This window comes from Candoia aspera, chromosome 17 (genome assembly GCF_035149785.1).
Source record: "Candoia aspera isolate rCanAsp1 chromosome 17, rCanAsp1.hap2, whole genome shotgun sequence".
Taxonomy (NCBI): Eukaryota; Metazoa; Chordata; class Lepidosauria; order Squamata; family Boidae; genus Candoia; species Candoia aspera.
The window spans coordinates 9,896,807-9,923,317 of NC_086169.1; the positions used below are offsets into that span (position 1 = coordinate 9,896,807).

The 26,511-nt window shown below is 49.2% G+C and overlaps 1 protein-coding gene across 1 annotated transcript in view; it reads left to right on the plus strand.

Annotated features, from left to right (window-relative positions):
* The first annotated feature begins 4,734 nt into the window (after window positions 1-4,734).
* CDC42BPG (CDC42 binding protein kinase gamma) overlaps window positions 4,735-26,511 on the plus strand; it is a 56,151-nt gene continuing 34,374 nt past the window's right edge. Inside the window, exons 1-4 of the mRNA XM_063316710.1 lie at window positions 4,735-4,955; window positions 23,521-23,612; window positions 25,011-25,094; window positions 25,841-25,936. Of these exons, the coding sequence (XP_063172780.1) occupies window positions 4,781-4,955; window positions 23,521-23,612; window positions 25,011-25,094; window positions 25,841-25,936 (447 nt within the window). The 5' untranslated portion in view covers window positions 4,735-4,780. The remainder of the gene's footprint in view (window positions 4,956-23,520; window positions 23,613-25,010; window positions 25,095-25,840; window positions 25,937-26,511) is intronic.

The following is a 26,511-nucleotide window of genomic DNA, read 5'->3' on the forward strand; positions in this document are numbered from 1 at the left end:
GCCTCCAGAATCCTGCCCTTCAGCAGCCGTTTCTCAGAAAGGAACAAGGGGTGGGTTTGCTAATAAATCTTGGGAAAAGTTCAAGAGTAAACAACTCTCTCGCACTGCCTTGTGTTTTGTACCACATGATTTTGCGAACTCCAGATTTTACAGACTTCGGCGCCTGCCCACCTCTCCGTCCCGATTGCTCTGCCAGTTTAAACACCCGCGTTTTTTCCCAAACTGTCCTGCAAAACTAGAAGCCCTCGGTACATTGCAGGAGGGTATTTTAAAAAAACAGCAACAACTCAACCCCTAAGGTATTCCCAAGCCCCACTTTGGGAAAAGTTGATTTATTGTCTGGTTCAAAATAGGAACCGGTGGTTCTGAAAGACAGAATTTACTTCACTTCTTAGCTTGGAGTCCTGCCGATATATAGAACTCCAGTTCCCATAATCTTTAGGCACTGTGCTGGCTGGGGATAATAGGAATTGAACTCCCACTTGGAAGTAGTTTAATTTTTTGGTTGGGGACACTTATGTTCAGGAGCACAGCTGTGGAGGGGAGAAGAAACAGCCAACTGTAGCTTACAATGTCATTTTATTCACTCTAGACTGTGTTTCTCAACCTTGGCCACTGGAAGACGGGTGGACTTCAACTCCCAGAATTCCCCAGCCAGCTCTAGGAAAAACAGTTTTAGTTGTGACTTCTAAGCAATTTTCTGACAAGCCATGATTAAGGTTAATCATGATGGATCCTGTAATCGGGTCACACTCTGCGAATGCGGCCTGCGGACCCTTTCCCTGAGTGTTGTGTGAACAGGGCCGTGGAAGGGAGACGGTTGCCCTGGGTCTGGATTGACGCTATCCACTTTATCGTGGTTTCTTTAACCCAGTTCCTGGGTCTGTGCCATGCACCAAACCCAAAACTAATCCCTCAGGTTGGATTCTCACAACTATCTGGACTAACATGATGGCTGTTCAGCATGTGGTGTTACATTTTTATATACGTACGTGTTGTGTTTATATGCTAATGTAAGGCATTGCATGTCACACTTTTTGACCTCCCGTGTGCCGAAGAGGCGCCCTCTAGCGTCCTGCAGCAGGCTGGGCCAAGACCAGGCTTAATTTTAATTAACACAATCATTCCTTATTTATTTGACTGTTCTTTTCCCTCAGTCGTGTTTTTTAAAGGCCGCTCAGTACCAATGTTTACAGGGTGTGTCACAGTTGCAAACATTTACCTGTTCTCAGCTGCCCTCAGAAAGGCAAAGTAGGGCCGGACTGCTTGGTGTGTGGATGGGAGATCACAAGGAACGCCCAGGGCTATAGTCTAGATGGGGAAGTTGGAAAATCCTCCCCATCCAGGGGACACCAAAAACCAACTACCTCCGTTTTAACGTGAAGAGGTCAGAAATAGCTTTGAAGGCTGCCGTGTTTTGCGTTTGGACACCAAGGTGCATTTTGGAATTAGGGATCGCCTTCTGCCAAGGCTGAAATTTTCTAATTTTCTGCAGCGCAAGTTTTGGGGAAGAGTGCTGGGCAGAGGGAGGGGGAATAAAGCTGCTTGGGAATCTGCAAGGGTCCTTGCCCAGCTTCCTCCTGGCCAGGAATGCCAAGGTTCCCGGGCATGGGCACCGCCTGAGTCATTTCTTCCCATCTCCATATAGCCTGGGTTTCCGAGAGCCCCTAGGCAGCCGGGCGTGTCTGCTCTGGCCGGATTTCCAGCCTACTCATTTTGAAAACAGTCATTCTAGCACCGATCAGGGAAGGGAATAGGAAACAGGCAGGGAGCCAAGGCTCTTATTTTGGGCGGCTGAAAGGCCCCTCGCAGCTGTTGGCAGCCGTAACCCAACCCTCGGCATTGGGGGGAGGGAGCAACATCTGTTCGAGCCCCCTCTGAGCACTTAGCGCAAGAGCAGGACCGTGTCCAAGGATGGGCAAGATGGGCAGACACCGTACGAGGCTGCCCCCAAATCCACCCGCCGCCCTTCCTGGCATTTCCCCTGCAGAAGAGGCTTCTGTTTTTCTGCCTCATTCTGGGGGTGATCTGAAGAAGATTCCTAAGATTCCCACCCCCGGCACCTTATCTTGGGGTTTAAGGAAGGGCCAAGTGGCTGAAAAGTCACCCTTTAAAATGGTCAACCATGAATTGGAGCAAATCCAGAGGGGAGGCAGGCCATAAGAAGGGACCGTTTAAGACGCTAACTTTAGCCTAGCAGAGGTGAGAGGAACTTCCTGACCAGAAGCTGTTAGACCGTGGAACTGCCTGCCACATGACACGAGTTTTTTATTAGAAGTCTCAACATAGGGGATGGATCTTGCAATGGGGGTTCGACCAGATGACCTCTGAGGCCATTACCAACTCTAATTCTACAACATTGTGCAATTGTACGCCCCGTTGTTGAAAATCTCCTGGGTGTGTTTTTTCCCCTTATTTAAAAAAAAATGCCATCAGACTGAATGACAGTGGTAAAATTGCTCCACAAACTCCATTTAAGACTGAGCAAGAGGCGTATCAGGCTGGATTTAAATTCCAGGTGTCTTGGGCACTCCCCAAGATTTCAGATCTCTTCAGACCCTTTCCCCATTTGCACACCCCATCTCCCGAAACGTGATCCAGTGGGAAACAGATCTCGATGCTTAAAAGGAGCCAGTCCAGATTTCGGAAGTGCAAAACCGAGTGAGGATTCATGACTCGTAATGATGTCATCTAAAAATGACCCATCTTTCCTCCATATGCAACAACCATACCAAGGAAACTCAGGTTACCAGCAACAAATATTTTGATAGAGAAGGGTGCATGCCATTCTTGGCTCAGCATTCCTCTCTCTCCAAGGCTAAATTTTCACAACGCAAACTCATTAAGCTGGGGTCAAATAGGTTGTGAGAACCAGGCCTTTCCTGCCCCAGCTTGGCATGTGAACCGGGCCAACTTGTTCAGCCCAAAATTGGTGGTTGTGTGTTAGCCGAACACACCGCTGCGTGGTGCTAACCTCGGTGTCCTGCATTTAGGGAGCTTAGCTGAACTTCTGCCCGCCCTCCAGTTTTTAAATTTTTAATCCTGGTTAAAGTTAATCAAGCTTAGCGTGTTATGCAAATTCAGCAGCTGAGTTTTTCGCTGATCTGACTCAGCCTCTCTGTCAGAACTGGTTTTCCACCAACTGTAGAGATGCCAGGGTTGGATCTGGAGTCTTGGAACCAAAACAGTGTTCTGGACCAGTGTTTTTCAACCTCGGCCGCTTTAAGATGGGTGGACTTCAACTCCCAGAATCCTGCTGGCTGGGGGATTCTGGGAGTTGAAGTCCACCCATCTTAAAGCGGCCGAGGTTGAGAAACACTGTCCTGGACAATCAGACCTTGTGTTAAAGCATCTCCAATGAGCTGAACGCTTTCGAGGGCCTGCTGTGGAGGCTTAAGAGCAGCATTTCTGTGTCACTGGGTTGCTGGGGGAAAAGATGATCTGCGGGTTGTTCAGCAGTTTCTTGAGCTGCTGTTTGGGGGGAGAGAAACATCGAAAATACACAAATCAAGTTTGCAAAGACACACAACAACAGTGCAGAGCCATAAGGTCTGCTGTCTACGGGCCTGAGTGTGCATTTGGAAGGGGGGGGGTCGGGGGGAGGATGAGTGTGAGGTGGCTGACCTCTACAGCTGAATGTGTTCACACACTGCTTGTGGTCAACAGAACTGGTCCAATAATTGGAAAAGAGAATTGGTCTTTGCTTTATTATTTTTTTAATATGATTTTTATTGAAGCTTTTTAAAAAGATAAACACTCGTACAAACTAATAAGCTGAATAGAGTTGGACTCTGTTAGTCCTTGGATGGGAGACCAACAGGAAATGCCTGCGGCTGGTGGCTGGACAGGGGAGTTGAAAAAGTATCCCCCCCAGAAAGCCATGGCGGTGTGGCTGAGCACATTGGTTAGATATCTCCATGAAGTCAGTAGGAATGGAATGGGGTTGGACTAGAGGACCTCCAAGGTCCCTCCCAACCCTATGATTCTATGATTCATTTATTCATGTAGCTATGCACTGACATCTGTTTTATTTTAAGAGCCCCGCTAGGGGGCAGCACCTAGCCATTCTTGGCTGAGCTCTGGGAAAAGACTGGACTGGTTAGTCCAGGGAAGGGAGACCATCAGGAGATCCCAGGACTGGGGAAGGGCAGGAGAAACTTTCCCCTTCCTCTAGGATAGCAACTTGCAAAGCTCGACTCGGAGGAGGTTCTGTCTATGAGCCAAAGCCCAAGCCAACTTTGACTAATCTAAGAAAAGTTAAGCAGGATCGACTTTTGGACGGAAGACCACCGGGACGTCTCAGGGCGGGGGCCAGACGGGGAGTGGACGGCCCATCCCCGAAGAACGCAACAGCGGACCGCCGCCTCCTGCGGTCCAGAACAGCGCGGGGGCGAGCGGGGAGCCTTCGCGCAGCGTCGCAACCCGGGGGCGGCCCTCCGCCGTCGGAGCGCCCCGCCGCCGCCGCCGCCGCCGCCTCCCCTTCCCCTTCCCGGCCGGCGGCGCCTTCTCCGCTCCTGCCCGAGGGGCGGCGGGGGGCGCGGAGGCTGTCGGCCGGCGGCGGCTGCGGGCGATGGGCGCTGCGGTGCGCCCTGCGCTCTCCGGAGGCTCGGCGCGCCCTCCTACCTGGCCCGGTGTCGGGTTGCGCCCAGCCCCCGAGCACCGGGGCGGGGCGCCTCGCGCTGGCTGCTCCCATTCGGGGCTCGGAGGTGGCGGCGGATCCGGCCCGGCGCCCGCGTCCTCCGCGTCCCGCGCCGCCGCCGCCGCCGCCGCCGGGGGGACCATGTGCAGCCCGGTGGAGCGGCGCCTGGCCGGCCTCCGGGGGCTCCTGCTGGCCGAGGGGGGCGCGGCGGCGGCGGCGGCGGAGGGGCTGCTCGACCTGCTGCTCTGCGTCCACCGGGAGTGCAGCGCCGGGCCCCTCCGGCGGGAGCGGAGCGTGCAGCAGTTCCTGGACTGGGGTGAGTCCCGCCGCGGGCCGGGGGGCTTCTGGGCGCGTGCAGAGTGCCTCGCCGCCGCGGGCAGACCCGTCTCCCCCCTCCCCCCGCCGCGGAGGAGCACCGGGGGCGGGCCGGCGACGTGAATTGCCCCTCTCTATATAGGGAGGTAATTTGGGGGCTTCGCTCGGGCTGGGGGTGCTCACCCCGCTCTTGGGGAAAGGAAGTCTGCAACGAGGGGTCCCCCGGTGGAAGAGTCCCCCCCATCTCTCCTTTGTTGACCTGCTTTCCTCCCCCCCCCCTTCCTGTAATGTTTCGCCCAAATCTGCACGCCCGCAGCTGGGCAACGGCCTATGGACCCTCCTTCGGAGTGCCACCCACCCGTGTAAACCCATCCAGGTCCTCCCAGCTCCTCGCTGTCCTTGGCCCCTCCCTGGGAATCTTTTGCGATCCATCTATCTCCTCTTTAAACATTTGACAACTAGGATCTGAAATCCTTCCTCTGGATGAAACTGGAGCAGAACAAAATGCCTTCTGCCCTCCTGCATCTGCAGAAAAGGCCTTTCTTTTGCCCATTCGAACAAGGGGGCAGGGGGAGGCAATGGGACTGTGGCACTCATTGCCACCTGGGCTGAGAGCTGCAAAATAGCCTGCTAGGGGAGTTAGGAGGAAGCTGATGAGGGAGATGGGCGGTAATTAAATTTGAATAATAAAATAAATAAAGCAGTGTTTTTCAAACTTGGCCACTTTAAGGTGGGGTGGATTCCCCAGCCAGCTGTGCTGGGAGCTGTGCTGTTCTGGGAGTCGAAGTCCACCCATCTTAAAGTGGCCAAGTTTGAAAAACACTGCAAGAGGGGCAGTTTGCAGATCCTCAGAGATGCTTAATGCACTGCAGTCCAGATGTGGGAGAAACATCTGCACTGTCGCTGCTTCACTCTTGTTTCCATAATGAGGACACCTTCTGACTCACGCAGAACTATCAGGCAGGTTTGTCAGAATGGGAACAGGTGACATCTGTGCAAGAAGCCCAGTCACAAGAAACGAAGCCTCGCTGGCGTAACCACCTTGCCCACAACCTCCATCTCCCCACTGACCTTCTTGGCCCGCATTCCCACCAGCCCGGGATTGTCTTGGGCAAGGTGAGAGTTGTGGGTCGCGCCCTTCGCATCCCAGAAGGGAGAATCGAGTCGCCTCAATCCCGCTGGGGAGAAAGGGGCCAGCATGTTGGGCTCCCCCACCCCACGCTTCACCAGCCTGACTTCCCAGTTGTAATCGGGCGCCTTTTGGCAAAGCCTCACGGGGTGATGTCAGCCCATGGGATGTGAGAGTTCGTGGGACTTCATTATAATCCGAAAGTAATTTGCCTTTGGCAGAGGGAGAGCTTCCTACCCAACCAGCTTGAAAGCATTTCTAGGGGATCTCAAAAAGCAAAAAAGATGTTCGTCTCACCAGACCCCCTTTTTTTAAAAAAACTGGAGAAGTTTTAAAGCTTTTGATCGTGAAGGAGGTGGTGCCTCCTGCATGAGCCATTAATGCTCTGCCTTTCATTCCCATCCCAATCTTTGATCACCAATCAAACTCATGCACATTTGTGTTTCTCTCTCCTGGGTTTTCTTCTTTTCTACCTGCAAAATAAAAAAAGTGGAACGCTGACTCTTTGGGCAGGCGGAAACTCAAAAGTCATTATTAGCGCGAGAGAGCATGATGGGGCCCCTCCCAAGAGACCCCAACTCTGGGTCCCTCTCCTATCGGTTTGCAAAGAGTGGGGCAATTGGGGATGCGAAAGAGGGTTGATCCCACCGTGCAGTGCAGGGAAATTAAAACACGATAGATGGTTGTACGTTGTAAAGAGACTTGCGCTCTCTAGAATCTAGATGTCACTTTTTCTTCTGTTGGTTTGGAATATTTGATGAAAAGCTCAGCCTTAGCACATGACAGATGAGTTGATTGACATCTTTGGAGCCCAAACAGACGGAGCGAGTTGTGTTCTCGTTTGCGGGATTTGCACAGGCACTGAGTTAGCTTGCTTGCTGCAAGACCTCAGGGATGGATTCGCAGAGCGCGCTAAGCTTGGTTAATTTTAACCTAGCTTAATTCTCTTTTTTCCGGCATGTTGTGTGAACTCAGCCTCTCTGGCCCGTTGATAACACATTGCAGGGGCCCAGAAAAAGAGTCAGTTTGGTTAGCAAGTGGGCATGCAGGGAGGGAATCGACTGGAATTTGGTGAGGGTGCATGCAAGTGTTCAAGGCAAGGAGGTCTCAGCACTCTCAAGTAGTCCTTGCTTAATGACCATTCGTTGAACAATGGTCCAGAGTTACGGCCTCGGGAAAAAGCACAATGACCTATACTTGCACTTAACGACCGTTGCAAAATGTCGCACAACTCCCCCGGTCATGTGGTCACAATTTAGGTGCTTGGCAGCCGGCTCACATTTACGACCAGTTGCAGTGTCCTGCAGTCATGTGATCACGATTTGCGACCTTTTTTTGCTGGTTTCCAGCAAAAAACATCCATTGGGGAAGTAAAAATGCTCGTAAAATTGGGTCTGGTCGTGTGGCGACTCACTTAATGACTGTACCGTGTAACAACCTGTTTTCCAGTCCCTATTGTGGTCATTAAGTGAGGACTACCTGTAGGTGCCCAGATGGAAGAGCGATGTCTGGAGGAAAGCTGTAAATAAGCTTTTAAACCTAGCTTGGTTTGTTCAAGAAGCCACATTTCGTTGGGGCTATGACTCACGGGCAGCCGGCAGCTGAGGTTTGCAAACAGTAGTTGCTGGGTTCCCGCAAGCGAACCACATTGTGGTGTAAGGGTGCAAGCCTGGGTTAAGCCTGGTTTGGATGACTCGCTGTCCCACTTTCCTGGTTTCCCTTTGGGAACGTTGTGTGGTTTGGTTCTGCTCTGGCACTGCCCGGTGGCTATCCAGGCTTCTGGCAGTGATGGACCGTGTCCCTGCATGTGCGGCTGAGCAAACAGCAAAGGGGTAACTGAGGCCGCACGGTCTAACCCTTGCCGTCATTTATTGAACTGACATGCCGCCCGATTCCCAAGAGTACAATATGCCCCAAACATAGGAAGCTGGGGATAAAGCAGTGGTTTTCAAACTCGGCCACTTGAAGATGGGTGGGCTTCAACTCCCAGGATTCCCCAGCCAGCACGTAGCTCAAAGTAGCCGCTTTGAGAAAACGATTTGATTTTGTAAGATTTCTGTCGTCCTTTCCTCAAGAAGCTCAAGGCACCGTATACAGGTAGACCTTGCTTAACAACCACAATTGGGACTGGAATTTCAGTTGCTAAGCGAAGCGGTCATTAAGCAAATCTGACCTGATCTTATGACCTTTCTTGCGGCGGTCATTAAGCAAATCACTGCAGCTGTTAAGCAAACTACGTGGTTGTTAAGCGAATCACGCGGTTCCCCATAAATTTTGCTTGCCAGAAGCCAGCCGGGAAGGTCGAAAATGGCAATCACGTGACCAAGGGATGCTGTGATGGTCATAAATGCGAACCGGCTGCCAAGTGCCCAAATTGTGATCGCGTGATGGGGGGGACGCTGCGGCAGTTGTAAGTGTGAGGACTGGTCGCAAGTTGCTTTTTCAGCACCGTTGTAACTCTGAACCGCCACTATACGAATGGTTGTTAAGTGAGGACAAAAAGCACTTCCTACTTTTTTCTCTTTTCCCCCAACAGTCCTGTGAGGTAGGCTGTCCTAAAGTTCCCCAGGGAGCCTCCATGGCTAAGGGGGGACTTCAACCCAGATCTCTCTGCTCCTAGTCCAGTGTCTCTCAACCTCGGTGAGTTTAAGATGGGTGGATTTCAACTCCCAGAATTCCCCAGCCATAAATTCGCCAAGGCTGAGAAACACTATCCTAGTTTAATACCTTCACTAGTTCTCTCATAGACTTCTTTTACTTTTATTCCTACTGCTGTGAGCGCTGAACAAGCCAGGAACGGTCTATTTGAGCATCTTCCCCTAAACTAGGGATCCCTTGCCTTTTGCTTACAAACCAGCAAGGATCCATCAATTAAGGTTAGCCTTCACTTTGCTTTGCCATCCTGGTTGCCAGGGGTCTTCGGTCCAGCTGTTGCCTGCAACAAGCCTTTCTATGTACCTCTTGCCACTCATAAGCCAAGATTCCCCAAAATGTTGGCTTGTCGTATCTCAAAGTTTGCCTGGCCTGAGATGAGAAAGACAGGGATCCAAAGTTGCTTACATTGCTCGGGAGAAGCTTTTTTCGGCTCTGGGGTTGGCAACTCTGCGATGAGACCCTTCCTGAATATTTAGCCCCCAACCCCCAATTGTATTTAAAACGTTGACATCGTACCTTTCTGCTTTAATGTATTTAAAGGCTGTGTGCAGCAATTGACTGAATGGCAATAAAGTTCCAGATATAACTTTCTTGATAAATAATGGGAGTGCTGAGTGCAGATTCAGCGTCTTGGTTAAGATAAACGCAAAGCAATCAAGCAATTAAGAGCAAAAAAAAAATTGCACCAGAGACAACTTCATCCAGCCGCCCCTCGAGTTGTTGCCGTGAGCAGGGTGGCTGCTGTATAAATTGATTAAGTAAATAAATAAATCCAGCCCCTGGCCACCTCGCCCGGGCTTTTGGAGCCTTCCTGGCCCCATTCAGTGGCACTGCGTCACAGTGGAGACCTGAAGCGCGCCCAACCTGTTGGATCTTTATCAGGCGGGCAGAAGTTCTGTACTCAGAGGCTCTTGTGCCACGGAAGGCCACAATCCGCACCTTGAATTGCACCCACAAGCGCCATATAACCAGGGGACCTGTTGAATGAAAAAGGTGGGTGTATTTCCTGCACACCTGCCCACATCTGGGGTCTGTTTTCCGCATCAAAATTGAGCTAATTTTCTTTGACTCACAAACCTTCCCTTCCCAGATTTCATTGTTTCATCCACCTGGTGTGAAAACCCCTTTTCTCTTGCTGAGGCTGGATTCAGACAACACACGAAGCCCAGATTAGCCAAACACAATTGGCTGTTAGAACGTGTGTCTCCCTTGAAACAAGACCATCTTCTGGCTGCAGGTGATGGTCTGGTTCACACAGCCGGCAAAGACCATGCTGGCTGGGGAATTCTGGGAGTTGAAGCCCACCCATCTGGAAGTTGCTGAGGTGGAGAAACGCTGGCTGAGACTTGTGGAAATCAGAAATATGGGCAAGTCACCCCAAGGACTCTTCAAAGAGAGGTAAAAGATTAGTCAGAAAGGTAGAGAGTGAATTAGTTAGCTAGAGAACTCAGACAAGGTCTCCTGCATGCTATGAACAACTGAACTTGCTGCCCTACCATTCTGAGGTGACTCTTCCTCAGCAAGATTCTAGTCCTCATGGTTCTGTTGAAAACTGCTGATTTAAACAGGAAGCTTCAACATACTGCGAACCAAGAGCTGCTCACAACCTGAGTCAGCCTTCTGTAACCTGGGTTCATCTAGGTATGTTCAATCCTAAATCCCATCATCTCCACCTTCAGGGATGTCCACAAGGTATAGTCAAAAAAGTCAAGATGGCAGCCACAATGATGCAATCGAAATTCTACTTTTAACGTGCCCTGCTAACTCAGATGCTGTAAGCTGCAGCCCCACACACTAAACCCTCAAATGATGGGTAGTCCTAATAATAGTAGTAATTTACCAATATAGAGTCCTATTTTGCAAATATATTGCAGATTGTGAGATATGGCAGAAAGAGCTGTTTTTCTCGCTCCCTAAGACCGGCTTCCCCCTCCTAGCCCTGGGTTATCTGGAAAGAGAGACAGGAATAACCAAGACCGGAAGAAAGGCGAGGCTGCATAATGTGAAAAGTTCCTTCCTGCACTGCTACCCAAAAGTTGGGTTTTGAGTTCAGGGATGTAATAGCTGGGGATGAAAGACATTTTTCCTTTAACTGTATCCCCTTCACGCGAGCAGGGAAGTTCCCCTCTGCCAAACGCACGCATGAGCGGAGAGCAACCTGGTTTCAAATTATTTCCACGTGACAAAATGCACAAGTGGGCAAAGTTTAACGCGGGCCTCCTCTGATCCGGGAAGGCCGTTACTGAGACGCTCGACTTGGCCCAAAAAATTGTCCCTCGGGTGGCGTTGGATCTCAAGCCGGTAAACGTATTGGCTGCGGTCCCATCGTGCAGGGCAAGATGAAGTCACGCAGGGGTGCGAATGCTAGATTTTCACGGATGCGGTTAAACAAGGTTTGAACCCAGCTCAACTGTGGTGTTTTTCTAAAGGCTTGAGAAGAACACAATTCCAATCTTTCTTTATCATTTGTTAGAATTACGTGCTCCCTTTCATTCTGGAACTCGCTGTTCCCCATAACTACCAATGGTGGTGAGACCTTGGCTACCATCGTACACACCTTTTTTAGTCCTCTGGATGGCTCTAATTTAGACCTTCCTAGAAAAGGCACCAATCCACATCCTGATCTGCACACCGCCACCCGAAGACTTGCCTGTTCCGTAAAGTTGGTTGAGGCATTTTTAATTTGAAGAGGCGAATGTGGTTCGGCTGTAGTAAGAGAGAGGGAAGAAAATCAGTCTGTTTGGGCTGTATCAAGGGGGTCCCGGAGATTCCCCCATCACCGTCTGCATGTGTAATGAAAATTGGCCTGTTAAGGCAGTAAGAGGCAGCAGCCCTTTCCTAGCCTGGATTCCATCACGGGGTTATCCCAGAACAAAGGAGTCACTCTCGTGGGAGTGTGCCAGGGATTGCAAGGAAGAACACGGAGCGCTAAGCAAGAAGGTGACTAATCTCTTTGAGGTGGATGAGAAGAAGCCTTCTGACCCCACCCCATGCATGAAACCTCTTTTGCTGTCTTGCTGGACAGCTTTGACGGCTGCGTGGGTTGCGTGGAAATGCAGCTGCTGGGGTTCGGAGGGCATCTCCCCCGCAGCCGGGCAGAACCACCTGGAACTCTGTGGAATCTGGATTCTTGGAAACCCCAAAAGGAGGAATCACGGAGGTGTCGAGCCATGGGGTTTTAAGGATCCATGCCTGTGCCTTGCCCATCACCTCATGGGTCTTTGGTTCCTCTGCCAAACTTCTTTGACAGCTTGGACTTTTTTATGTTCCTAATATTAAGCCAGAATCTGCCTCCTTTTAATCAAAATTAATTAAGAGCCCCCCTGTGAGGGAGAGATGGGCGGTGAATGAATTTATAAAATAAATGAATAAATAAAAATCCTTTGGGGGCCCCTCGTTCTGCCATCAAACTGCTCTTCCATGAAGGCTGTTTATCCCGACTTGGAATAGAATTGGCTTTCCTATCGCTTCAGCTCACGGCCTGAACCTCGGGTCAAAATAGGACGAAACTGGCCCTTCAGAAGCCCCTCTTTTGGGGGGGGGTCCAAAAAATGGCTCCCACCTCTGTGAATTTCCTCTTCACCTGCCCTCTCTTAATTTCCAGCTCTTAACCTTCCTTCCCTGCTACCCTTCTCTGAACCAATGTCTCCGCATTCTCCTTGGTGTCTGGTCCAAGAGGCCATTCAAAATACAGAGGGAAATTCAGCCCTGCTTGATAGCTGATTTCTCGACCTTGGCAACTTTAAGATGGGTGGACTTCAACTCCCAGACTTCCCCAGCTAGCCATGCTTTTTGTTTTTGCAGATTTCTCCTATTTGATTCCATGTTGCTCTTGTGAATTGGTTAAATTTGATTCACTGAACTGAAGAATTTTTTTAAAAGTCGCACTACCCTGTGTATCTCTGTCATCTACCTCTGCCTATTTCTGTCTGTCTGTCTGTCTGTCTATCATCTATTTCATCTATTCTGGAGAACTTGTTTTCCATTGGAAGCGGTTTCTAGTTGCAATTTTGGGTCCTATATCCATACAATACCGCTGCTGTAATGTATTCATTTAACTTATTTTCAGGAGTGTATGCCTATGGACTATCTCTCAATAAATCTTTAAAAAAAATAGGCCAACTATATTCCAAATCTCTGGCGAACCGAGATTTCTCGGTGAAAATTAAGCTTTAGTTGCAGTTAGATTTGCACTGAAAGGCAAACCAAAGAAGTAGCAGCATCCACTTGATCTCGGCTAATCCAAAAAGTCTGCCAGAATTCGACTTTTGGATTAATACTTGAATGGGAGACCACCAGGAAATCTCACAGCCAAGAAAACGAGGGCATGTTTTCCCAGAGGTCCATGGTTCATATCTGGGTGGCCCCTCCAATATGGATTGTTTAGCATTTAGTATTTGATTGTGTTGATTGTGTTCCACCTCCACTTGGATTTTACAGTTGTTTTTATGTATATTTTAATGGTAATTTTTAGATGGTTATGTTTTTAGTGTTATTTTATTGTAAACCACCCAGAGTCCCCCATTGGGGGAGATGGGCGGTGATATAAATTTAATAAATAATAATAATAATTTATTAATTACCTGTTTTAGCTTTGTTGTACACTGCCCCGAGTCACTTGTCATGAGATGGGCGGCTATATAAATTTAATAAATAAATAAACAAACAATAAAGGCCCACAAAGTCAGCAGGGGCTGAGCTGGACTTGTGGGAGGCTGTTCAATAGGTTCCTCTCCTGCTCTTTTTAAAGTGGCACAGATGCACATTCGAACAGCGGGTTGTGGGAATTGAACCATTCACTTCTCTGTTGCACAGATGCCTAGTGTCCTGCACAGATCTTGCACCGCCAATTATTTTGCCTTATTTTTTTTAATGTGTGGGGCGAGGGGGAGGCATGGGGGAGCGAGATACCGTATGTGATGTAATTCTTATCACCCACCCCCTTTCCCTGCGGTGTCTTCTTCGCCGTGCGAATTGCACTCCCCAGCCAGACCTGTTCTTCAGGCTTGGGTGTTGAGTGGGTGGGTCCCCATCTTGCAGCGTCAATGTTTTTTCCAGGGATTCCGGGTGCAAAGAGAGACAGGAGGATCTGGGAGCGAGCCGCAAGGCATCTGACTGAAGAAGCCGATGCGTAGCTCAGTATTGTTGGCAGGCTGCCGATGGGTCTTCTGCATGATGCTGCTATCAGTGGTCAACTGGGATGGCATCTGTGGAATTCACTCAGGTCCTGGGTTCCTCGAATCATAGGGTTGGAAGGGCTGTTAGAGGTCATCCAGCCCATCCCCAGATTGATGAAAATTCTGCTAGGTCTACAAGGTCCAACCTCTGTTTGAAGACCTCCAGTGTCCCCATAACACCCTGGACCAGTGTTTCTGAACTTTGGCCGCTTGAAGATGGGTGGACTTCAACTCCCAGAATTCCCCAGCCAGCTTTTTCAGAAACACTGCCCTGAATGATCGATGAACACAGCTAGTTTTGGCATTCCACTTTGAACAGACTGGGTTTTATCCGGAAGTCTGTCACAATTTCCTGTGGAAGGCATTGGCCCAGGCAGGACTCCCTGGGTGCCAGAGACATGGGACAAGGCACACTTTTTAACATCAGAAACTGCTTTGGTGGTGTCTAAATGGGCAGCTCTGGGAATAGCCCAAGGTCCATGGCTGGTCTTCTGTCTACAGATCCTTGCTGGAGGGTGGAATAGATGCCCTTATGAGACTTTTTCTTGAGATCCTTGCACAGCGGAGACCTCTGGCTGCTGTACCATTTTTATCAGCCGGAATAGCTCAAGTCAGCCCTTAGGGACTCTTTGCTGGCGATCTGTAGGCCCAAGATCCCTTTAGCGATCACCACAGCATCAACCATTAGTTTCTCAGAGGCGTGTAACAAGCGTCTTGGGCAGTTAGTAAAACCAGCTGTGTTTGCATGGTGCCCACAACAGGCGAGTTAAAAACCTAAAGCCGCCTTCATGCTGCCTGCTTTGCAGATTGGCATGTTGGGCAAATCCAACGTTCGGTGTATTTTGCAAAGCCGGGAAATAGGCAATTCAGTAACCGGGTGGAGGTATGTTGCCAGGCCTACTCAGCATCTGGGTGTGTAGGACACTACAAGCGAAAATGTTCCTGGTTGGCTTGTGGTGCAGGGTGTCTCGTGGGGACAGCCACGGTGCCCAGAGGAGGTACGCCATTGCAAAGATTTAGCCCTTCCCTTCTAAGTCAGATAAGACTCTAGTCCTCATGGTTCTGAATAAAGGGAACAAGCCAATATTCGAAGAGATCGGTAACTGGTCGAGCTGAGGATTTCAGGAGCCTTTGATTGACAAGCCCGGCATTGCCTTCCCAACAGTGGGTTGGGCCAGGAAAAAAAATGAAATTCATTTCGTTTAATTAACAACCGCTGAGATGCTGACTTGCCATACATTAGGACCGTCTCTCTTCTCTGACGGCGAATCATGAAATCACGGGGTTGGTCTTCCAGCCCGACGGCCTGCTCAGTGCGGCATCCGCCAGAGCCTCGGTCTGAAGAGCTTTAGCGAAAGGAGAGCTCACCCCTTCATGTGGCAGCCGGTTCCGCTGGCTAACAACTTGTACAGCCAGGAAATGTCTCCTGAGGTCTAGCCCAAACCATGTTCTTTGTACAGGTAGTCCTCACTTAACAACCACAATTGGGACCGGAATTTTGGTTGCTAAGCAAAGCGGTCATTAAGCGAATCCAACCCAATTTTATGACCTTTTTTGCCATGGCCATTAAGTGAATCACCACAGGTGTAAAGCAAACCGTGTGGTCGTTAAGCAAATCATGCGGTTCCCTGTTGATTTTGCTTGCCAGGAGCTGGCCAGGGAGGTCAAAAATGGAGATCATGTGACCACAGGACACCGTGATGGTCATCAATGCAAACCGGTTGCCAAGTGCCCAAATCACAATCGTGACTGCACGGACGCTGTGACGGACATAAGTGTGAGAACCGATCATAAGTCTTTTTTTCAACACTGTTGTAAGTCCAAACTAAATGAATGATTGTTAAGTGAGGACTACCTGTAGTTTTTCCCGCTGGTCCTGGTCCTGGTCCTGGTCCTGCCCTTTGGCCGCAGAAAATGACTCCACTCCCTTGTCTTTGACAATACTTCCAATATTAGAAGTCTGTTATTGTGTTTTTCCTTACTCTTATTGTCTGCAAGCTAAAATCACCCAGTTCCTCGCTGGGGCCGTGTCCCAGACCCCTCAGCTCCTGGGTAGCCCTCCTCTGCAAGGTGTCACCATCCATTTTGCAATGTGGTGCCCAGAACTGACAATTCAGGAGCAGCTTCGGGGAGTAGGTCAACAAAATCAAAAACAAAATCAAAGTTCCAGTCCTCATGGTTTCAGGAGGGAGTGGGGGGGGGGCTGCAGGGTGTGGCCAAAAGAGCCAAGATGGTGCTGACACTGACTAATGCTCTGCCCATGTTTTAATGCATGTCGCATGTCAAAACCAGGCAGAGCTTCAGTTGCGCTGCTGTGGCTGCCATTTTGACTGTTTTGACCATACCTGGGAGGGAGCTGGAGGGGTTGACCCAGAAACATTCTTCGTGCATTGCAATGGAGCTTCTTCTCTGAGCCAGGCCCAAACTCTTCTCCCTGGCTCAGGTATCTCTCGGCTGCCTTGCATTTAACCCACGCTTGGTGGTACGGTCCCATCCGAATGGCTCCGGGCTCTCCCCCCTCAGCCCCCTCCCCACTGGGCCACCCCCCAGCTGCTCCTCGAAGGGGTGCAAATTCCAGCAACCCCTGCAGGGTTCGAATTGCTCCCCGCCTTGGCGCACGCCTCGAGGTTGGCGCATCGCTGGCGGGGGAAGGCATGGCCGAGATGCTTGTTGTTCCTGTCGCCCAGGCAACCTGGCAAGGCGAACCTGGTTGGGCAGGTCCGGATTGCCAGCTGCCTCTCGGTTTCAGCAGGGCGGTGTTTGCCAGGTGGGAGGGAAAAAAAGCAGCTTTGATTAGAGAAAGATACAACGAAAGGCCAAAGCTACATTATCCTTAAAAGGGCATTATCAATCTTCAAATGACAGTGAGTAGAGAAAACTTTTCAGGCTGAATCCTGACAGGTAGGGGAGCTGCTGAACTATCAGACTTCCCCCTCCTGGTTGCTATTAGCAACCAAAGTTAGCTTTTGCATCTCCAGGAATCCTTGTCTCAGTGGTCTTGAAGCCTATTATGCTCTGCAGTAGTTTAGCAGACTGTCTAAATCAGTGTTTTTCAAACTTGGGCACTTTAAGATGTGTGGACTTCAACTCCCAGAATTCCCCAGCCAGCAACACTGGTCTAAATGCATTTGCTTGGTCTTGACCTAACGGGGTTAAGCTTGGCTGAACATCTAGCTGTGTCCATGCTGCTGTGAATATGTGTGAGTATATTCTGTGAATCCAGTACATTTGGTCAGTTCGTGGCTCAGCGTCTTGGGCCAGCCCAGAAGATGGGTAAACTCACACAACTGACATTCTGTGGTGTGAGTGCAGCCACAACACAGTCAGAACCCGGCTTCCCAGATTAAGTCAGGGGACAGCCAAACAATCGACATGACGAAATGGGATGAGGTATATTTCTTTAACGCTGACCCCCAGTATGTTGTGCAAACTCATGCTTCCTTCAGTAAACCATGGTTTGGTTAAACTTGGTTAGTGTCCTAACAGTCAGGAACCACGCTGAGACGAGGAATAGGTCTCTAGTGTTTGATTATTGCTACATTAGACAGAAAATCCTAACAAACTGAAGAAGCGTGAGAAAACCCAGACAGACAAACCCCAAAAGTCAAGGCGGGTCTGTTCTGTGTCTCTTTGAATGGCTGCTCAACCCCTCACTACTACGCATGCATTTTCCCCCCTGGATCAAGCCCCCCTCCTGCTCACCATCAGTGCTCATGACAGTATCTTGTGCAAATCCAGCCACTTACGGTAGCCATCCAGGTTTGTAGCTGATCCTCTTTAGGAGAAAGACCAAGGTTTGATGTTTTTTTAAAAAATATTAATCACTTTTTAAAAAGGAAAAAGCGCGAACAAGCAAGCAAAAGATAATAATAACAATAATGGTAGTTGTTGTTGTTGTTATTTATTAAACTTATATGGTGCCCGACTCTCAGCAACTCTGAAAAGGGAAAAAAAACCCTAAATAAATATAAATAAATATATCTATAAATGGACAAAGGAAGTACAGTACCAAGACTGTGCAGTTAGTGCTCAATATAGCATTGATGAGGCATTAACCATAAGAAAAGAAAATACATTAAACGATTTTTGAACAATGCGAATAAGGAATTCGAATCTCCACCATTGTTTGTTTCAGTCCCGTTAAGATTCCCTCCTCTTTGCTGAACTGACAGAGCAGCCGGACAGGGAGCTGTGGGTGACTCTGCGTGGAGGCCACCAGTTTGCACCCAGAGCCGTGTCCAACAGCTCTTTTTGAAGTGGGGGGGCGGGCGGGGACCCAGAAGGCAGAGCTGCTACTCTGGGCAACATGGGATTCGGTCTCCGCACGGTCCCCACCCTGCTTGCACCTTGTGGAATGCAGTCCTGCTGGTTTTGTGGGGCCTGCCTGGGCCTGAGCCGGGTTGTCCGTCATGAGACAAAGATCCGAAAGGATTTGGGAGGAGAGGGAGGAGAGTCCCAGTTCACAAGACCCAGCAAACAAGGGAGAAGGGGTTCCCACCTTTCTGCACGTGCATCTGGACTGCCCTTTTCCGGCTGTGCTGTAAAACAAATGCCGGGTATCCCCTTGCTGAATGCATCTGCTTAGCTGCTGAGCGACCAGCTAAGATCAATGAGGCTTGATTCACACAACAAATTAACCAGATCAGGAAAAAACCTCACCGCTTCTCCTGAGTCTGGAATGGACTCATTTTCTGGTTGGCACAATACAGGTGGTCCTTGACTTACGACTGTTTGAAATTACGACGGTGCTGAAAAAAGTGACTTATGACCGGTCCTCACACTTACAACCATCGCAGTGTCCCCGTGGTCACGTGATCAAAATTTGGGTGTTTGGCAGCCAGCGTGTATTTACGACGGTTGCAGCATCCCAGGGTCATGGGATTGACATTTGTGACCTTCCCAGCCAGCTTCCGACAAGCAAAGTTAATGTGGGTACCGGATTCACTTAACAACCACCAAAAGATAAAATTGGGTTTGACTCACTTAACAACCACATCATTTAGTACAGAAGTTCTGGTCCCAATTGTGGTTGTAAATTGAGGACTACCTGTATTGTAAACCCCACTCTAGCAAAACGCTTCAGATTTGTCTAATAAAACTACCCCCAAATTACGAACAAAAAGAAACAGATTTCCCCTAAATAAACGGAATATGCTGTGTGAATGTACTTGCTGCATCTTTATCTGACCTGGATTAAGTAGGTTATATAAACTGAGGAACTTGCAAGATATAAGCAAAATAAACAACAACAAAAAATAAACAAAAGGGAAATCTGTTAGGGAGTGTTTAAAGGAAATGATTTAATTCTATCACACACGGATTTCCGAGGGGCGGTGATTTATTGTTTTCTAATAAAACAAAGACATACTTGATGCTAATATTTCCTGGAATGAAGCAAGCACAAGGCTCTCTGACAAACAGAGGGATCACTGCTTGGTGCCTTTTCTAACTGCTGACTGTAATGTTATATTCTAAGACAAGTCACCTTTTGCCTGATCATGTTATCTATCTATCTATCTATCTATCTATCTATCTATCTATCTATCTATCTATCTATCTATCTATCTCAGCTGAAACTTCTGGATGTACAAGATGAGAACATTATTTCCAAAACATTTATCAACACAATTCTGCAAATTCCCAGCCGAAGAATGAGACAGATCAATGTTAAATGGCTATAGGATTTTTTTAGCAGGACTGGTGATCTGTCTCAGATTAAGTTTTGGAGCAGTTCATCCCAAGATCTTTCATTAAATCTTTGGATTCTGCACAATCTGCAGAGGTGTGTCACCCTCCCCCAAATCTACAAAACCGGATTCTGGCCAGCAAATGCAAAAATAGGCTATTGATCGATTGAAATTTGCTCAGAATGAGTTGAAACGGGAATGAAAATTGCAGTTGATAAAGTACCATTTCTTCCCATGCATGTAACGACCTTCCTCATCTCTCTCCTTGTACTATTACCATAGCACAGCAGCATTTTAAGAAGCTCAGGTGGGGGCCACACCCCAAAAAGTAAATTATTTTAACTAGATATTCTGTGAACCTGTCGATGGGCAGCCCAGATTTACCTTGACACAGGTAAAATGTCTTCAAAATTATTTTAAAAAATGCTTTAAAAATTCAACGCACGCCCTCATTTCAGTAATTAATTTCTCCCTCCTGGCTGCACATGGTCAGCCGAGCCTCCAGGTTTTTATGATACTCAGGGCGTGTTCACACAACATGGGCATTGTAGTGACTGCATTAATGCTTTTGTACAGTGCGCCAAACTACAAACTAATCAATGGTTGGGTTTGCCCGGAATACCAAGCCATAAGACCAATGAACCAAGCAGGCTTTAACCCTGCCCAGGTCTTTAACGGACCCAGGTCAGTGTGTTGTGTGAATGGAGCCACAGCATTATGCTTCTTTGAAAGAGGGATCCAGCAATTATAACATTCTAGTTATTGGAACTATAGATCCTGGATCCTTTTCTGCATGGTGCCAAGAATCCAAGAGTCATTTCCGCTCAGCAGCTGAAAACACAAAGGCGTTTCTCCTGGGTGTTTGGGAATGTAAAGACTGGATCCCCAACATGGGCGTTCCTGTCTAACTGACTTTTTTTTTAATGTAAGATTTTCCAAAAGTGCAAAAGGAAGCAGATGTGCTGCCAAGCAAAGTGCCAGCTTCCAGCCTCACCTTTATGAGCCTCAAGCTCTCTTTAAAAATGAAAAGGATGGGCAGTGGAGGTTCATTGCTGGCAAGGATGCCAGAAGAAGGATGAAGAGGGGGCAGGGGACTTAGGATACGTTCTCCACAGCAGCCATTTTGCGAGGGTGCCCGCAACAGGGTCTCCGGGCTCCAAAAACAACTGCCAGGCATAGAAGTGTGGCAATCCCCTGAGTGAAGGACCAGGGTCTTTTTCTCCCTGATGAGACAGCCCAGGACTGTTCAGGGCCCTTCAGACCCTGGGGGAGGGTGAAAGTCTGTTTGCACGTTCCCCCCCACCCCTCAGTGTTCCTCTGTCGAAGCCCAGTGATTGGGGGTTCATGGAAAACCCCCTCTTCTGCTCCAGCTGTCGCATCCTAGAACAGAGGAGATGGGAAGGGGCCTTCGAGGTCATCTAGCCCTGCCCATTGCTAAGTGGGGAAATCCAGTGAACTGACCCTGGCAGAGAGCCCCCCAGCCTCCCTTGGAGAACCACCGAAGAGGGGGAGGCCCCCCCAGTTGGAGCAGACAGTGCTGCTGCTCAGCAGGGTTCACGGCATTGTGACACTCCTCCTCATATTCAGCCAGAATCTCCCCTCTGTCGTCGATTTAATCGGTAACTCTTTATTGTGCTTTCAGTTACAACTGAAAACAGGTCTGGCTGGGAAGAGAGAGAGAGAGAATGGTAGAGAGATGAGAGAGAGAGAGAAAGGGATGGGATGGGATGGAAGGGAAGAAGGAGAGGGAGGGGGGAAGGCAGGCAGGCAGGCAGGCAGGCAGGAAGGAAATTGTATGTGATCCCTGATCAATAAAGCTCTCTGTCACTTAGCTTCTACCTGGTTTAAACTTGGGCTAATATAAATTAATTTTAATTGGGCTTCTCTTCCTCCTCCTCCTCCTCCCTAAAATAAGAGAGGCTCTTATTTTCTCCTTGTGTTTCTGTATAAGCGATGCTCCGTACAAAGTTTATCCTGAGACCCTGCGCTCTCCCACTGATGGTCAAACGGGCCCTCTAGAGCAGGGTTTCTCAAACTTAGGAACTTGAGGTTGGGTGGACTTCGACCCAGCTGGCTGGAATTCTGGGAGTTGAAGTCCATCCATCTCCAAGTCCCCAAGGTTGAGAACCACTGCACTAGAAGGTCATGGCTCTGGGGATAATGGGGGCGGCAGTCCCCAAACGCTGGAGGCTGCAGGAGGCGCCTGATGCTTTGGGAGTGTCTGCTACATGCGTCTGGCAGAAATAGGATCCAGAGGAAAACGTGTCCAGGACCCTTCCTTGGCAGCACCAGCTCCTGTAGAAATGTAAGCGGAGCGTGTGAAGCAGCCACCAAGCGAGAACCCAGCCCTGCTGGGGGACCAGATTTGCAAAGAGCGACCACAGCTCCACAGAGTTTTGCAGAACAAAGTCCCGGTAAGCCTTGTATTATTCAGGAACGGCTCTGCCCGCAGGCAGGAGGTGCGCCGGGGCGCCTTTGGCTCCGAGGTCCGTTCCTGGCTGTGAAGTGTGCAAATTGAGGACTAAGTCAGTTTTCTGAACACCTTCCAAAGAAAGTGTGAAAGGGCTCTGAAAGCTTCCCATCCCTCATCTGGGAATCCTGCTTGGCCCCCCCGGGGGTCTCTGTCGCCATAAGGGCTAGAAACTTGTTCTTTTCCATAGAAAAGGTTCTCAGAGCTGCGCCTGGCAGTGCGTTTCTTGTTCCGACCGAAGCAAGGTGGTGGGTGGCTTGCAGGCTTCCTTCTCTGCAGAACGAGCAGGTCCTGGACCGGGAGCAGGTGCGCCAAGCCAGGCGGGACGGGACACGCAGCCCGTCCCTCCCAGGGCAACGGCTGAGGCAGCAGCAGGCGGGAGAACGAGTTGGTTCACTGCAGCTCGGACCGCAGCTTCTGCACTTCCCGGCTTCGCCCATCCACTCCCCATCTCCCCGGGGAGAAACGAGTGCAGGGGAGACTCTGGCTTCCAGAAGCACAAAGGGCCTGGTGCTTAGCGTCAGGCTAGTGGAACCAGCTCTGCTTATCAGAATAAAATGAGTCCAGAAAGTCACATTACCTGCAGTCCCACTGGAACACTTTTTGATTCAGGATTGCATCAAACACCTCAGGGGTGGTGCAGAGGCTGCCCCACTCAATTGTTCCCCTCTGTCTCTCTGGGCAGAACGGTCTCTTCCAAGGTCTCTGCCTTGTTCTGCAGCTTAGGCTCAGACCTGATTAGGATTTGGATGGGAGACCACTAGGAGATCACGTGGATATCAGCTAGGCTAGAAACCAGGAGGCTGAGAGTTCTCATCCTGCCTTAGGCACGAAAGCCGGCTGGGTGACTTTGGGCCAGTCTCTTTCTCTCAGCCCAGCCCACCTCACAGGGTTGTTGTTGTGGGGAAAATAGGAGGAGGAAGGCATATTAGGTATGCTCACTGCCTTGAGTTATTTATAAAAATAATAAAGGCGGGATAAAAAAAAATCTAAAGAAAAAAGTGAAAAAAACAGCCCAGAAGAAGACAGTAGGGAAACCCTTTCCATATTGCTGCTAAGAAAACCAGGGGTGGGTTAGTTTGGGGAGGGGGCATTTTGTGTTTATGTGAAGCCAGCAAATTCCATAACCAGGTGAATTTTATTACATGAAGCAGGCAATCAAGAGAGAGCTTTAAAAGAGCAGATGTGAAAATTAGGAGAGATGCTATTTTTTAGCCAGGCCTTCCCAGGTTCCTTAACCTGGTACAGAATGAACTCAGTTCTGGGAGCCCCTGAATCACCAAAGAGCCACATGGGCTACAGAAAAACTAACCAAGTTTAAAATTAATCAAGCTCAGCATGCATAATTGCTGGATCTTTAACTAATCTGGTGAAGCAGGTTTTGGATGGGTGCCATTGAGGCTGATGACTGACTGGGAAAAACGTGTTTATTTTTCTTCTCTTTTAAGCCTCCCCGTTGGTTGCCCGTGCAAAGCAACTGAGTTTGTGTCGAGATGACTTTGAGATCTTGAAGGTGATTGGAAGAGGGGCCTTCGGTGAGGTGAGTCCCTGGAAGTGGGGGATTTTGCACACCACGGACAGCCCTTTGGGGTGCACCAAGCCATGTCAGAAGATGCACGCCTTCACATGAGAGCCTTCACTGGATTGCTGAATGAACTCATTTTTCATTTTCTGGCCTTGCCCTGTGCATTAGATCTGGCTGAGTTTGCACAACTCCCTAACCAGAAACACTAACCAAGATTAAAACTAGCCAAGATTAAAAACTAGTGATCTTAGTTTGTTAGGTGAATACAATCACCAGCCTGCCCACGCGTGAGATAAGACTTCACTGCAGTCAAATAGAAAATGCAGTTTTACTGCACAGGACCAGATTGGGATGGGTGGGATGTGGGACTTAATTTCTGAGTGCATTTATTTATTTATTTAATGCCCGGATATACGGTATATGTAACCTCCATGTTTGAAATGTTATTTCAAAACAAAATAAAATGACCATAAATGAAAAACTGAATATAAAAATGCTGGCCTCGAAGAAGGAGGTAAAAAAGTGGAAAGCTAGCTTTTAAACAGTAGATGTATAAGCCAAGATTTGTTTTGTGTTTGGACAGTATGTTGATACTAGTTGGCAAAATGAACTGATTTTGTGTCACATCAAAAACAGGGCTTATTTTTATGTACCAAGAGGGCCATCACTGAGTGACTGAGTTTGAAAATTGTTCTGAAACTGGACTCTGAAATCTGACTTGGAAATGAATTTTGCTTCCAAAAATCAGCATCTCATCAGTATCTCTGCTTTTTCTCAAGTGCAAATCTAATTCCCACTTTTGATTTTGGAAGGGTTCACTCCGGAGTTCTACTTCGCTAGGAATTAGGGAAGTTTTTGACTCCTGGAAGATCCCAGTTGGAGCAGGTGGTTTTAAATTCTGCAAGATGTTGTAGGGTTAAAAAAAAAAAAGTTAAGTTCCATAAAAAGGCTCTGTCCTGGTGGACAGTTCAAGACCTCACAGTTTTTTTTACTTCTGTCCTCATGTCCAACCAGGGATATCTGCAGGAAGGGATGAAAAAAATTGAGAGGGCAGCTGCATTGCACATCGAAAGCAAGCACTGTTGCAGAAGCCCTCTTGATTCTTTGACCACATCCTGTGGCCACTTCTGCATCCAGCACATTGGCCATGGGGTTTATTCTGTGATGTCAAGTCATACACTTTGTTCCTTTCTTCCCCTTGCTGTCCCCATAAATGCCTGGGACTTACTATTATTGCTGAGATTAGAGACCATGCCCTTTTGAGATCAAAAATCTTGTCTGACTGTTTTCTCCATCTCCCCACTGTTGGTGGCCGGGGTGCCCTTGGGTGCCCCCCAACCTGCAGAGAGCCAGAACATGGCTCCAGTGGAAAAAGGGGCTGGCCCCCATCTCTGTCCTCCTCTCCCCTTCCAGGTGGCAGTGGTACGGATGAAGCAGACCGAGAAAGTCTACGCCATGAAGATTCTGCACAAATGGGAGATGCTGAAAAGAATAGAGGTGCCCTTTCCCATGCTTACCTCTAACCCAGTGTTTCTCAACCTTGGCAGCTTGAAGAGGGGTGGACTTCAACTCCCAGAATGCCGGCTGGGGAATTCTGGGACTTGAAGTCCACCCCTCTTCAAGCTGCCAGGGTTGAGAAACACTGCTCTAGCCTAAGAGCCTTTTTGGAGGAAGGGGGTGCTTCAGATGGGGCACTCCCTGGGGTAACATCTGCCAACAGTCAAATGTGCTCTCAACAAGTTTAGGGTTAGAACTCGGATGGGAGACCACTAGGAGATCCCAAGCTCTAAGCTAGCTGGGAAAGCACCTGGAGAAAGGCAGCAGCAAAGTGTTTCAGTGCCCTTGCCAAGGAAATGACAGGGGTGTAATTTGGTGAAATCTCCCTTTGCTTGTTTGCTGAGTAATGGATGACATCCTGGGGCATCAGTGCCCTCTGCCACAGCAAAGGGAGTTGAGATGCCCTCCTTGCAGCAATGCCGTTTGTGAATCCTTTCGTTTCTAACTGGGCCTTCGCCAAAGATATCGTGTGCGCCTTTCCCAGAGTCTGTGCAAAAGGGTGAGGGTGCTACTTGTACCCACCAGGTAAAGAGTCCTGCATCCATTTACATTTACCCTAAAAGGCACACGCATTTTAGCTGCCCTTTGGAGATGGGCAACAATACACTTTTTGTGGGCCTGGACGGCAGAGGCGTGAGTGGGGAGATTTGCACCCAGGTTCACCTTCTGTGCCTGCCTCCTTTCAGACGGCCTGTTTTCGGGAGGAACGAGACGTCCTTGTGCACGGGGACAGGCAGTGGATCACCACGTTGCATCATGCCTTCCAGGATGAGCACTGCCTGGTAAGACAAGGCACGTTTTCGAATCCTGCTGGGCAGAAAAACCCAACCTTAGGGCAGTCTGTCGGATAATGGAGAATCAGCTTTGGCAGTTTGCTTCTGTGTGGAGGAGGATGCGGGGAAGAGAGGTGTTTTGCGCAATGGCTGCCAGCCGCATTTTGGGCCCTGAACCAGTAGTTCCCTCAGTTCGCATGACGCACGAAACCCGGCCTGGGCTCCGAGTCGCAGGTGTTGTGGGTCGTGTGGACCGAGGAAATCAGGTTTGTTAAGCCAGTTGTTGAGTTATCACGGATAAGTGTATCTTGCAAGCATGGGCGTTTGGCGATGAGGTTGTGTGCGAACGAGTGTGTGTGCCTGCGCAAGAGAGAATGCGAGGGCGAATGTCCTCTCTTCCGTGGTACGGTCCTCTCCCCAGCCTGACCCTTCCGATCAGGAGCATTTGTGGTGGTGGTCCAGACGCTGCTGGGGGGGCCCTGCCTGGGGAGAGGGGCTGGAGGGTTTTTCATTTCCCCCCAGAAATGTGGAGCAACTTGCCTGTAACTTCCCTTCCCCCTGACCAACAGTCATCAGTTCTAGCA